Consider the following 14,848-nt stretch of genomic DNA (forward strand, 5'->3'; position numbering starts at 1 on the left):
TCCTGCAGTGGGACTGTTTGCATTGTATGATTTTGTTTTGTTTTAGTCTTTTTCTTTGTTTTGGTCTTTTTCTTTTTTTTTTTTTAAATTTTATTAATTTACCTTGTCTTATCTTCCTGCTTCCCCCACCAATCCTTTACTCAGGGTCCAGTTGGACAGTCAGGGCAGGCCTAATCTGTGCTGTGGCTCATAGTTTGCAGTGAAAATGAAAACAATCACGTGTGGAAACTTTGGAAATGTGTTAACAAAGAGTGCCAACATATTGTGAGCACTGTTGTGAAGTGAAGTTTAACCCCTGCCTTGTTTGGTCATAGCCTGGGTAAATCCTGAGGAGAACAAAGTGGGAGAATATGAATTGTAAACTTAATTTTTGTCATTAAAGTATTGTCTGTAACTGACCCCCTTTACTGTCATTTCTCATAATAGAGGCATGTGGTGGGTGTAACATCTGTATGTATTTTTGTAATGATTTCGTATTAAGTAAAGAAATTTACAAAAAAAAATCAACACGCTCATTTTAAATTGTTAATATCTATAAAAGGGATTGCAAAATATGTGTCACAAAAGCAGTGTTATCTCACTGCGTGTAACCTAATAGAGATTTTATAATAAAATCAAATCTGACATTTTATTTTATTTTTATTTTGAAGCTCCGCCGGATGCAGTGCACGTGTCATGGCAGACTTGACGTCGACGGCCGGTTGGCTCCCAGCCGCTAGGAGGAACAAGGAGGGATCCGTGCCCGGTCCCAGCGTGGAGAAGGAAGCGGTCTGAGTGAGTCCGCATCCCCACACGACAGGACGGGACCTAGCCAAAGCACAGGAGGAGGGGAGTACTTTCAGTTTGACTTCGAAGAGCTTCCTTTCATGGGGGACAAAAAATGACATCTACAGCGAGCGAAAGGAGGGCATTTGCTCATAAAATCAACCGGTGAGACACTAACTGAAGTTATTGTTTAACAGTTGTGCCGCTCGCAGTGCGTGAGAGTGACCTGCTGGACACACGGCACATATAGCAAGTATGCTAGGATTTAAGGTATTGTTTACCATAAAGCGCTTAATATTAATACATTTACTTCACCAGAAGGTTAAAAAACTACCTTGAAGCTGCTTTCGCTCTCATAAAAGGTACTTTGAAGAGTTTAATAGCATGTTTTGTGTATGTTAACGTAGCGTCGTGAGAGCATTGTCACCAACAATGATTGAGCTACTTAAGGATAACACTGTCACACTTGGGGCTAATCTACTGACTCAGATTTGCCATTTGAGAGTATTAAAGCACAGTAACACCTAATGAAAAGCTTTACACACTACAAGTGACATTCATCATGATGTTTTGTTCTTGTGTCGTGTGAACGCCTCCGAGCATTAGTGTAGCAGCCTGTTTCCACATGTTGTAAACTGGTTTTCCCTCCTCACAAAAAGGTGCAAAGTTAGTACTGCACGGACTGGAGATCTACTATGTCTTATTATCCTAAATAAATATTGATCAGATTCCAGGAGAAATTGTAAAGGCATGACACATCTGTTAACTGACTCTTTAACAACACTGGTGTGGGTGTATTTGCAGCCAGTTTGTATCCCTGTTTGCTGTAGATCTTTTTATAAATCAGGCTCCTACAATCCTTGATTTTGTCTAGCATTGTGCTTGTCTCTGCATTATATTTTTTATTTTTGCACCAAACCACCTTGTTGTTACACTTAATTTCATCAAGAAACAACTTAGTCTTACAATACCAGGTATGGTCACCAGATGTATGTGAGAACTAACAGGGTGACAGATTCTTATCATTGACCTGCTGATGAATATTTTCTCACTTTTGTGAAAAATAAAACCATGTAGGTACAGCACCGTCATCGCAAGGTGGTTTTATTTTTATTAAGATACTGCACTATAGGTAGCCTGTCACTTTGTTTGTATTCCCCTCCACTGTCAGTGACATATCCTGTGGAGATGTTAGTTACATTGAACAGTCTCGCACTGCATTCCCCAAATCCTATGAGTCCTCTTCATAGTGGGACCTAGACCATTGTTTGGTGCCGGATGCAGGAAAGGGTGGGAAATGGGTGTTCTGGTTATTGCCCTTGCAGTTGATAGCTTTCCTTTTTCCTGTTTTAAACTGAAGGCTGTAGAAACTGTTTCCACATCTTTTGAGGACAAAGCGCTCATAATATATAAACATGCAAAAAAGATGGATTTCAAAGAATGCTATTTCCTCATCTGGAAGCCTTGCTACGTCTTGGAGATGAGAGTAGTAGCGGTCATAGGTTTCTGCCCTGCAGTCCATTTGTATTGATGGAATGAAGGCATGAACCATAGCTATGTAATCATGAGGAGCTTGGTTGGGGAGATGTTCAAGCCTTTGCAGCTGTGTATATGAGAGGAACAGACATTTTGTGGTTCTAAAAGAGCAGCTGCCTGCTGTCTTCGTAAGAGGATTTTTTTTTCTGTTTTTCCTGCTTTGTCTCTCTTTAAGCCTCCATTTGCCGTTAGTCCATAAAGGCCATGGACAGCGCTCTGGCTCTGTGCCCGCTCCCTGGAGCCAGCTCGTCACCTCTCTGTGAGATCCGCTTGAGTCCCTATTCAGAACAGCTGCTGGCCTTGAGCATCGCTACTAGTACCAGAAGCTCCACACTTCTGCTTGTAGATTGTACAGGACATGTCTCTGAAACTTAGAGGTTGAGCCATGCAAGTGCAGATTAACTTGGCACTTCCCTAAAAGAGTTTTAACAAGGAATCTGTGAAATGTAAATGAGAATCATCAATCTAAAACATTTCATTTATGCTGATTTTTCCAGTGTTGTAGCCTAGTTTGTTTTGCAGTGGTTTAAGTTCCGGCATAATTAAGAGGAGCATGCAAGCACGGGCATTAGGGAAAGTGTTTTTGCCTCTCTATGCGAGTAATTTGATATTGAGTATCTGCTGATACTAAGTCCAGATCCAATCCATATTTACCAGGATGATACAGCTGCACAGTGCACACTTAAAGTTCTTTAATGTTAGTTAAGTCAATCCAGCATACATGCTTGACATTTTAATAGATACAATCAATAGAAGAAAAAGGTCTGTGTTCAGATAGTTCGCAAGGGTTTTTAAAATTTCGTTTTCACAAAAATAAGAAAATAAACCAACTAAAAATATTTTATATGGGTCTTATTACAATTCCACTTAGTGCAGCATTTTTATTTATTCTTTAACAAAATAACAAAGTAAACAAACTAAATTGTCACAAAGTGTGTCTTAAGAAATTGCTCTCAAATTCTGTTAGTGTAGCAATGTAATAACATTACAGAGCACTATACATGAGTAATTCAATCACAACTGAACTTCAAAGTATTGTTATTACTTAACTTGTATTACAGTTAAACCTGAATATCTGTTGCAAATCGTGCTCTCCGTTTTCGACACCTTTGTGACAGAGGATGTAAACAAAGGCATGAGCGGGGCACGTGCTCGATCTTTCTGATCTGATCGGGACATCTCAAATTGTCATGATTATGAGATTCATGCATCAAAATCTGTCACTTTGTATTTAATTTATATTGAACACTGCACATCATAACCATTAATGGTGTTTTTACTGTCAGTTTGGGTGTCTGTAAATGTGTGCTTTGGTTTTCTGTTCACAAGATGACAAATCTGTGCTACTTTTCTCTTGCTCAGGACGGTAGCTGCAGAGGTCAGAAAACAAGTGTCCAGAGACTATGGCTCTCCTCAGCTGACCAAGAAACGAGGATGCGCGCACCACCCTGTGAGTCACTCTGCATTTAACCTGCCAGAGTTTTAAGCCAGCAGATTTAAAGCTCCAATTACCAAGGCCAGAAGTTGATTGGTGTAACTTTTGAATCAGGTTTAAGTTTAGAAACATGGAGTGCAGATGAGAGTAGTTTTTTTGGTAGTGACAGCAGGCGTGACATGAGGTGGTTTTGAAATATGATCTACCTGCTCTTCGCTCAGCTGTGTTGTTTACAGCCAGGCAGTGATTATGCATGGATGCTCATCCAAAATACAGTGTAGGATCCTGTGTTTTGGGAAATGTCTGTTGCAACATTACAAGAATGAAGGGGAAGTTTTAAACTAGCCCAGCAAAAACAAAACTGCGCAGACTCCACTATGAACCAGTAACTGGACACAGTCTAGAGGTGCTCCATAAGAGCAGAGATGATGAGGTCTTAGGGTAATATTTCTTAGACATTGTATTAAACTATAACTTATATAAACACAGAGTGATTCCACATATAGTAAGTGATTGCCAGCAGAGGTGTCTGTGGCAGATTTGTTGGCGGTAACATAAACAATGTAAATTAAGAAAGTGCATCAAGATTTGAAGAACTGAGAACCAAAAATTCAAATATAACATTAATGTTATCCTTTAGAATCTTGTGGATGTTGACATATAAAATGTGCTGAAAGTCATCTAAATATATATTTTCATACTGTGAGTTTAGTGAGAAAGGGCCATGATTTTTTTTAACATTACTTGACATCAACAAATAATTTTCTGTGTACATAGCCACTTGACCACTAAATATATCTGTTAACATGTGTACTGGTTTTATTTTATTTACTCCAGTTTCTGTGTAGTATGTCATATATAAATGTCAAATAACCCATATTTGTCATAATGCCATAATAATGGCATTATGACAAACGCTTTCACTTTTTCTTCCACCAAACACTTTCACTTTTTCTTTTTTCCCCCAAGACATTTTTCCCTTCAGTAAAATCTAAATTCAATAATTCCTTGCAGTACGTGGAATATGCTTTTTGAAAAAAAATGCACAAAGTTTCTCAGGGCTCAAAAGTTTAAACAAACATTTATTTATTTCACATCTTTTGAAGGAAACATGTAATTGAACCTGGAAATCTAAGCAAAATAGTGCACAGCATGCCCAAGCTCTTGCTGCATTTCCTCTTCACCAACGATGCAGAGGAACATCTATACCTCATTGAGTGTCCACAGAACAGGATTGTACAGCAACATTTTCTGAATAAAAAGCAGGCGTGAGTGTTTACAATCTTTGTCCCAGTTGATGGGATATTTAAAAATAGCAGGTTTTAGCCTTTGTCTTTGTTTAGCAAGAGTGATGATATTTTTCTTGACCTCCTGATCCTCCTCATTACATTCAAATCTGTCATTACGTCCATGTCATAGTTATTGGTACATAATAATTTATTTGGATTGACAGTTGCCTCTGACAGAGGTGGTTGAGCCCGTGGACTTTGAGGAGTATGTGAGCAGCCACGCTCCTGGGGTGGAGCCTGGCCCGCTCAGACAGCTAATGGAGTTCCCCCAGGATGATCTGGAGCTCCTCCAGCTGGACAAAGAATGCATTACACTGGAGCCCCCGCTGCCTGAGGAGGAAGAGTAAGTCTGACTGCTAATGGCCAGCACAACCCTCATACTGTAATACACACACCTCTTCTGGTCTTTAAACTGCCACACACACACAGGATTCATATAACTGTAATGGAGGACACACATCATCACAGATAGGAACAAAGCCTCTCTCTCTGTGAAACTGAATGAACATAAATATTAAAAGCATGCTTTGCTCAATTATTAATGTGTTTTTCTATGTAGCTGTCTGGATCCCAGAGTGAGAGACGCCTTAGCGGTCTACACAGATGACTGGCTCGTCATTCAAAGAAAGTAAGTGGTGTCAGCTGTCGGTGTGGTACCAGCTGAATTTACCTACAGTACATGTTTCATCTATTGTTTAATAATGTGAACCACTTTTCCATCTTCACTGTTCATGTGATTGACATTTACATTATTACTGGGGCAACTTTCTTTTTTCTGATTTCCTGTAGATATCAGCGCTACAGCACCATATACACACCTCACAACTCTGAGCGACAGAGGGAGAGGCAGCGAGGGCTGGTCAAACAGACCTTTGAACTGGATGAGGTTGCTGCTGCTGAGCGCCAGGACGACCAGGTACCTGGTGGTGATGTCCAAAGGACTCGCTATCTAAATGCTTAGGTTCATTAAACAAATTTTATTGATCCACTGTACACAGTTTTGCCAGGAGCAAAAGCTTAGAGGTTATATCGCTGTCCTGAAACTCACATCATTTAATACCGGCACACAGAGATGAAGGGAATAGCCTGCTAAATGGAGCTTGAGTCTCATTATGATGGGAAAGGCAGTATGACTTGTATTCTGCTCCGCAAGTTGGTCATGTGGAGAATGAGTAATGGATAAATGGGTGTATACCTTGTCCATTAGCCATTACACAGTCACCTTATGAATCATATTAAATTGTTAATACAGTAATGGGATCTGGAGCATATTGTCCTCCTTGTGTTTCTAAAACATCTGCTTTGAGCACTTAAAGGTGACATCTTTGCCTGGAGGGTAAAAAATACACATGATCTCACCTCCTCATCTCACTCTCATGTGCCTCAGGATGACGCAAAGCGTCGATCAGTCAGCCTCGATGAGACCCCTCGAGGCAGCTGGGCCTCCAGTATCTTTGACCTGAAGAATTCCTCTCCAGACGCTCTCCTGCCGTCTGTGCTGGAACGTGCGGCTGTAGAGGACATGGACCGCCGCAATACTGAGGCACGCCTGCAGGGGCGCCACAATGACCTGCTGGGCCTGTACCCTCCCCCTGACGAGGTTTGTAGTAAACCATATTGTATCCACCCCTTTTGTGGCACAGGCTATGTTAAAGGAATACTTCTTCCCCCCAAATAATCATTTGTGTATCAATTGCTCACCTAGGTAATGCTGAAATTGTGAGGAAAACTGTTTTTTTTTTTCACGCATTCCTCCACAAGAATGAAGAATTGAAAAATAGAGAAAACTGAACAATAACACAATTATAGGATAATGTACATTTGCAAACTGTCCCACAACTCACGCAGTGTATTTAAACTCTCATTCATCCAGTCATATGCTCAGTACTTTCCAAACATATGCCTTTTCATGAAACCATAATTTTTCTCCGTTAGCAGCAGGCTGTGGAGTTTGATTCATGGGTTGGATAATTGATCTGTCAATCTGGTCAGAGCTGATAAAATCAGATCTATGGATGAGAGAAGGTGCTGCTACAAAGACAAGTGAAGGTTAACTTTAAGACCCAGTGCAAAGTGCAGAGCAATGGAACTCCTAATGAACAGTCCAGCTTTAAATTTAACATCATTTCAGGATGGCAGAAGTTTCGATTGTGGCAGCCTACGCCCAAAATAAATGATTTTGTGGGAAACCCTGCTGTTATTTTTCTGCCGGTTCCAGAAAACTTCCAGCTCCAGCTTTAATATGTGAACTGATCATCTAAACCTTCATCTAGTAACTATTACTAACTGTGTTGTTAGCGTGTGACGACACAGACTGATTGCATCTTAATTTCAGAGATAACAACTTTTAGCTACAACCAACAGAACATTTGGTTGGACATATTTGGTAAATATCGTCACCATTTGTTCAGCCCAGAGTAACGTTATTGAATTTTCCCCATAAAGTAAACATCTATAATGTCTGCAAATCCAACCACTTCTGCAGAACTGTTTGCTTTTCTTTCCTCCATGTTCTCCTTTTCCGCTTTATCCTTCTTCCTTTATATCTGTGTACACACTGTCACTTTCTCTGCCGCTACGTTGCCATGGCATCTGTGTAAATGTTATGCTGGTGTGTGTATTGTACATGGCTTTTGTGTGTGTGGCAGGATGAAGCAGTGGAAAGATGCTCTGTTCCTGAAGTGCCCAAGGAACATTGTGGCCAGAGGATCATGGTCAAGTGTCTGTCTCTGAAGTGAGTAACAACAGCTGACCTTTATGTTTTCACGCTCTAATTCATTATTAGAAATACCATCAATGCTCTTTATATTTGACAGCTATATTTTCTTTGTTTTTCCAGGTTTGAAATAGAAATTGAGCCAATATTTGGAACGCTTGCCCTATATGACGTCAAGGAAAAGAAAAAGGTATTTGTTTTGCTGCAGTAGATCATTTTTTATTTGATAAAATTAGTATTCTTCCAATGACTTTGACTCTATAGAACCTCTTACGTAATGCTGAGCTCATACTTAACTAATTGAATTTCCTTTGTCTCAAAAAGGTCTAAGTGGTCTTGCGGTTTAGATCACTGAGTCAAAACTGAATTAAAATCCCTTGACGTGCATTTCCATTATCATCTTTCCTTCCCCTCCCTCTGCTGTTTCCCGCTAATCTCAATCTCCCCTCCAACAGATCTCTGAGAATTTCTACTTTGACTTGAACTCGGATCAGATGAAAGGGCTGCTCAAACCCCACACACCTCACATAGCCATCTCCACACTGGCTCGCTCTGCCATTTTCTCCATCACATACCCTTCAGCTGATATCTTTTTGGTCATTAAGGTACTGAGAGAACCCTCTTATACACTGAAGAGTCTGACTTAATGATAATTATTTCTTTTTGGTGCATAGGTCACTTGCTCTTTTATTTGGAATTTTAGAGTGCTACTTTAACTTAGAATTAATTAAAAAAATGAAGTTCAAATACTAGAATTCGGAAAAAAAATGTGGTAACAACATTGTGCATGTATATTTCAGCTTGAGAAAGTCCTTCAACAAGGAGACATTGGAGAATGCTGTGAACCCTACATGGTTATGAAAGAGTCAGATTCCTCCAAGGTAATGGAGCCAAAAATGTGTTTTAAACTGTTGCAATGCTCAGGGCAGGTGGCCAATACACGTGGGATCCTTTTACTGTCTAGTCATAAAAATTACTCAATTCTGTCTGGGTAGCTGCAATATTTACCATCTCCTTTGACAGGCCAAAACATATTGGCAACTGCAGATATTTTAAGCCTTTCTTTATCTTTTGATTTTTTTTATTGCATCTTGTCTGCCCTTTGTCCCACTTCAGCACAAAGAGAAGCTGGAGAAGCTGCGTCTGCAGGCGGAGCAGTCATGTAGTCGTCTCGGACGTTTTCGCATGCCTTTTGCCTGGACAGCCATTCATCTTCTCAACATCGTCAGCAGTGTGGGAGGTCTGGATCGTTCGGACCCCGACTCTGACTCTGGTACTGCTGACCTCAGACACGTCCTCAGTTTTGTACAGTCTCACAAATGCACGTACACTGAGCGTTCAACTGGTTACGTTGACAAAAATATTGCAGAAGTCACATTCATTCACATGCCTCTATAATGTTATTTATTTTCCTTCCTGCCAGAGAGAAAAGGTCATGGAACTTGGAATGAGAGAAAGAAGAAGGGGTTTGAGCGGATGAGCGTTGGGGACGACATGTGTAACTTTGCTACTTTCCGTCCAGCAACGTTAACCGTCACCAACTTCTTCAAACAGGTCAGACTCTGTCTTATGACTCATTTAGAAGTGAATGTTGTTACCATTATGCAGACTGTGATGTAATGTGGCCACATTACTCACCATTTAACTGGTTGAGCTCAGTATAATCACTATAACGACAAAAAAATGAGGAACCAACAATTACTAATAATTTCATAGGAAAAAAGTCTAGATTTGAGTCTTGAACTACATCACATTTCACTTAAGAGACACAGGAAATAACACAAGTTAAGATGCAACACTGACCATTGACCTGGAAACAAACAAAGTATTAATCAAGGACGGAGTCATTAAAAGAGGCTGGACACTTGCTATCATAAAAGTGGAAAACTGGCAATGAGAAAGCTTTTTTAATACAGAGAAATTCATTAAATAAAGAAATTCAGGCTATTTTTTTTAAAAATCGTAGTTTTTCAAGTATAATCCATTATTTTGACGTTAAATATTTTACAGTTCTATTAATCATAAAATCAAATGCAGATTGTAGTTTGCACTATCCCTCCTGAAAAACATGCAAAATGCTTTAACCACAAATACTTTTATTAGCGGTCTACATTGTAGTGCGTGTCTTATATCAGAAAGAAATGTCAACTCGTTATATTGAATTTCCATCGTAAGTTTGCCATTGGTATCTGCAGACATTGGCTTGGAAATGAAATATCAGAATCGTCCAACATGCTGATTTCTGCTGATAAGACAAACCAATATTTATTTTTTATTGATGAAGTGAACATGTACAAAACATCAACCCCAAGTTGAAGTATTTTTCTTCTTTTGAATAACAGATTAATATTACATACACTGAAAAGCATTGAATTTTATTTCTTCATGTGCTGATGGGCCACGGTTAGTATACGCATAATTTGATGTTAATTCCACTATAGAAGAGACTTGATCATTAAAATGAGGTGGGGAAAAAGTGGATATATTGAAATCGGAAGCCAATTATATATTGGCATGTTGGATATCAGCAAAAAAAATCCAATACCATGCATCCCTACTAGAGACCAGTGCATCCATTTGAATATTTTGCTGGTGTTTTAAGAGTGGAGCAAACTGAACTAAAACAAACTACAATGTAGGGTGATATTGAGAAGACATGCTGATTTAGAAAAACCTCCATAACAGTGTTTATCTTGTCTTATCCTTATTGGTACCAACAATAATCGATATACTGGAGTTCCACCCCAGCACTCACTGGTCGTTTTTACTCTGACCATAAACCACTATTTCCGTGTCATGATGCCAGACAAACCAGTCAACTCGACCTCAGTGAAGTGGGCGTATTCAAAGGTCTGGACCTTGGCAATTGTAGTATAAAACTGTTGTTGCGCTATTTTAGAGGTAACATCTATTATAGCTACAATATAATGAGATGTTTGACATCCTAATACACATTCTGCTCTTCTGTTTGTTAACATGAAGGAGGGGGACAGGCTGAGCGATGAGGACCTCTACAAGTATCTGGCGGATATGCGCAGACCGTCCTCTGTTCTGCGACGACTGAGGCCTGTCACAGGTAAACGCAATACATAATCAAGGTGTTTGTGACAAATCGTCTGAATTCATGCAGAAAGGTATGTGGATGATCTGTAATAAACTTTTACTGTCTTGTTTCGTATCCGTGGCTTATTTCGTCCCTCAGCCCAGTTGAAGATTGACATTTCTCCAGCTCCAGACTCGCCTCATTACTGTCTGTCACCAGAGCTGCTACACGTGAAGCCTTACCCTGACCTGCGTGTTCGCCCAACCAAAGATGTGCTGGAGTTCCCTGCTCGCTATGTGTACACACCGCACACCACCTACAGGTGAGCCTTCACTTATCACACACATGTATACACACATTTTGTAAGCTGGCCCATAGGACAAAAATACACTAACCCCGTTATTGGGGTTGCTGTGTTTGTATGGGTATTGATTTTTGTTGTTGTACCTTTGCTTTAGTCTGTATATTTAAGCAAAGAGGACAGCAGGTTCTGAATTTCAAATTGAAAGACATTTAATTGATATCATCGTTTTGTAAAACGTATAAATACAAAAACAAGTTATTATCTTTGATGTATTTGTTTTTTTTTAATACATGTGCTTAAAAACAACACAAGATACTAAGATAATCTTGAAAAAGCTTAAATAATTTAATAACTTTATTTGAATGGCTCATTTTAAAAACAGTTTACAGAGCACAAGACACAAAACAAAAGAAACAAAAAATGTCACATATATATATATATATATATATATATATATATATATATATATATATATATATATATATATATATGTGAGCTGAAACAACAATGACATAATCTTAAGATTACTAACGAAAAATATTTACCAGGCATACAGTAGACAGATATTAAACATTACAGGGTTGGAAGGGAGTGCAGTAATGTCGCAGCGATGAGACCTCAGTGCTGAATCTCAACACGACTATGCCATAGCTTCACTCTGGGAGAGGAAAACAAAACTATTTACAATTAAATAGAAACATCAATGAAAACATTTCATGTTTCTAACAAGAGACTTACCATCTTCAGCAGTTTGGAGAGCTGCTCATTCTGCATCTCAATATTCTCTTTATGGAACTGGTTCAAATGCTGCAAACCTTTCAAGATGTACGAATGCTCCTCGGCTCTCTCCTAAAAATAGGAATGTAGCTGAAGTAACCTCTTTACTGTTTGACAAGTGTCAAGTGGTTTTCAAACGTTTCTAGTTGCGTGGCGCTTTTGCATTAACCAAAGTTTAATAGTGTCAAACTGCTTTGACAGTGTGGGTGTTTCTTATGACTTTAGAAAGATTTTAAGATTTCTGTTACCTTCAGCTCTTTGATGCTGATGTTGGTGTTGAGATGCATCTCCAACTTCTCCACTTTTGTTCCCAGCTCCGCCTCCTCCTGCTCAATGTTGGCCAGCCGTTCTTTAGTCATCTTGGACTGAGCCTGTTGCTTGGCCATCTGGGCCTGTCAAAAGAGCATCTGCCCATATTATCCTCTTCCCCCGACAACGATCCCAGTGCAGCTGGCAGCTGCCTGCCCTGCAGTGTGACATGCAGCTTTCTAATCACAGTCTCTTATCTCAGATGAAAGAGTTACATTAATCCATATACATCAGGAAAATAAATGAAAGAATTATGTGATGGTTATGGGTCTTACAGAAGAAGAAAAATGAGATGCTCAAGCATGGACATTTACATTAGAGTTCATGAGAAATGGTATGGGCAGCCTCGTGTTGCTTAACACTTTTACAAACCAGCAAACTGCTGCTTTGTTATGTCTGCTCAACAGACAAAATCAGTTTAATCTGATGGGGATTTTAAATTCTTGACTTACTGCCTCTGTCTCCCTCTGCTCCCGCATGTTGTGCCTTTGAGATCAGTAGTTTGATTGTGATTCTCAATGGTTATCTTTCTTCCTATAACACAGCCATTCAACAGCACATGGGGAATTTGTTGTTTACATACTTCAAGGTTTTCTTACCTTTAGCTGCTGTATCACTTCTTTTATCTGTCTCTCCACTTCTGCAGCCTGCTCAGTCTCCTTTCCTAGCATTTCGAGAGTCCCCTCGTGGCTTTTCAGAGTCTGGCTGATTTTAGCTATCTTTGCCTCAGTGGTGTCATGAACATGTCTTAGGGATTCGCTGAACTGTATGACACCAAACATGAGCACATTGACATCTTCCTGTGGGGCAGTCTTGTCCTCTATCTTCCTGATCGGTCCAGCATGGACTGCTCTTAAACCCCAGGCCAAACAAAGCAGGAACAGACCCCAGATCATCTTCATAGCACCAGTCGCTTGCAAACTGTAGTTGAGCTTTCTGTTTCACTCAGTTGTTCAAAGGTTTGAGAATTCTTTTTCCTTCAACAATTTAGCCAGTGAAACTTGCTTTATGTAAAGTCTCAAAAATTAGGACGGCAAGGAGGAAAATACGTATTTGTGTATCGCAGCTGAGCCGACGTTAGCATCATCAGAATACCCAGTGGATGCTGAATTTGCAGGGCAATCAGTGCGCCTTATATTGCATGTGTACATGCAATACCATGGTAAAACATTAGCTAGGCTGTGGTTCGATCGCAGGTCTTGTGCATGGCCTTAGTCTCAGTGACCCCGCTTTGAAGTTTAACCCCTGAGGGACTCATTTTGTCATGTAGGTCAAAAACACATGTGACATACATAAGAATCTATGTAACACTCTTGTGTTTTACATAATCAGTATAGTAAATGTTATTTAATGTTATTTCAATGAGATGATTTCATGTTGCCTTGTTGCCTCTTGATGGTTGGATAAAATCAGCTGTTTAAAAGCTGAACAAATGTTACCTCTGATATTTGCTTTGGAAAAGAGTAAGGTGACTCTCACCAAGGGGAGCCAATACTAGGTCACGCATTTCCAATGTACACACGCTCTTATCTTTTTCTTTTCTGAGAATAAGACTTTCGTAGGTTGTCAGGAGTGATTTGTTATTGTTACCATATGTTGGTAACATAACCAGCTGACACTGGGATGTAAAACTACCTCCCTACAACTTGTATATTATGATTATGTGACTGTCATTTAGGTATGATTAACCAACAATGTTTCTCTCAACTCTTTCATGGTTTTCTGTTTTGTTTTGTTGTTTTAATTCTGTCCTTGTCATCTTTCTCATCTCTCCTTACATCATTCTGCCTTTCAGGAATCTGCTCTATGTTTACCCACAAAGTCTAAACTTCAGCAGTCGTCAGGGCTCAGTGAGAAACATCACTGTGAAAGTTCAGTTCATGGCAGGAGAGGACCCCAGTCAAGCTTTGCCGGTGAGTCACAGTCAAGGATAATAAGTGACTGCGATGTTCTGAGGAAAATGAAACTCTAGTCACAAAGAACAGCTTGAGGCAGTGAAATAATATATGATGTTGTCTTTGAAAAATGTACTTCTTAAAAGGGGCACAGAAGGAAAGAAAGTCAAGTTACATTATATTATTTTCATTGTTTAACTGTTTTTGTGTATTGACTATTAAATGGTTGATTCACAATATGCATTCCTTGCTTAAAGTCACCCAAAATCTACCTTTTGAATATCAAAAACTCACCTCTGGTATACTACGAAGGCAAGTTGTGGTCAGATGTTGGTGAGTCAAGGCAGAAAAGGTGTCAAAACATCCAGAGAAACTTCTCCAACATAATCCACTTGTCCTCTGTTGTCCACACACTTATTAAATTCAAAACAATTAATTTTGCCAAAATGCTGTTAAATACTATGCTTGGATGTTGCAATCTCTTACAGGCACCTTTTTAAGTCTACAGGTGTGCGATATTTGTTGTATGTCTGACTTACGCTGTGCAGAATAGTGTATGTGCGTTAGTAGTAGTTTGCAGTAGTTTGTGTAGTCAGTGTTCAGGCATACAGCGGTTACATTGCTTGCTCACTACCCCCACCGTCATTTTTGCTTTATTTATCAATACTAAGTCAGATGATGGATGCTACAATTATAAACTGAAAGCTTCTGCCGGGGAGTCAGATTTCTCTTATCTTGTAATGAGAGTAGAAACAGAGTTGACTGATAAGACAGTGACA

At 39.5% G+C, this 14,848-nt stretch overlaps 1 protein-coding gene across 2 annotated transcripts in view; it reads left to right on the top strand.

Moving 5' to 3' along the window:
• Nucleotides 1–734: 734 nt before the first annotated feature.
• LOC121957213 (dedicator of cytokinesis protein 7-like) overlaps nt 735–14,848 on the top strand; it is a 36,333-nt gene continuing 22,219 nt past the window's right edge. For both annotated transcript variants that reach the window (XM_042505744.1, XM_042505745.1), the window contains exons 1-15: nt 735–930; nt 3,664–3,751; nt 5,190–5,368; nt 5,585–5,653; nt 5,815–5,941; nt 6,413–6,625; nt 7,674–7,759; nt 7,865–7,931; nt 8,197–8,346; nt 8,542–8,622; nt 8,858–9,014; nt 9,165–9,295; nt 10,724–10,817; nt 10,944–11,106; nt 13,970–14,087. In XM_042505744.1, the coding sequence (XP_042361678.1) occupies nt 881–930; nt 3,664–3,751; nt 5,190–5,368; nt 5,585–5,653; nt 5,815–5,941; nt 6,413–6,625; nt 7,674–7,759; nt 7,865–7,931; nt 8,197–8,346; nt 8,542–8,622; nt 8,858–9,014; nt 9,165–9,295; nt 10,724–10,817; nt 10,944–11,106; nt 13,970–14,087 (1,773 nt within the window). In that variant the 5' untranslated portion in view covers nt 735–880. The remainder of the gene's footprint in view (nt 931–3,663; nt 3,752–5,189; nt 5,369–5,584; nt 5,654–5,814; nt 5,942–6,412; nt 6,626–7,673; nt 7,760–7,864; nt 7,932–8,196; nt 8,347–8,541; nt 8,623–8,857; nt 9,015–9,164; nt 9,296–10,723; nt 10,818–10,943; nt 11,107–13,969; nt 14,088–14,848) is intronic.

Source organism: Plectropomus leopardus, chromosome 17 (genome assembly GCF_008729295.1).
Source record: "Plectropomus leopardus isolate mb chromosome 17, YSFRI_Pleo_2.0, whole genome shotgun sequence".
Lineage (NCBI taxonomy): Eukaryota > Metazoa > Chordata > Actinopteri > Perciformes > Serranidae > Plectropomus > Plectropomus leopardus.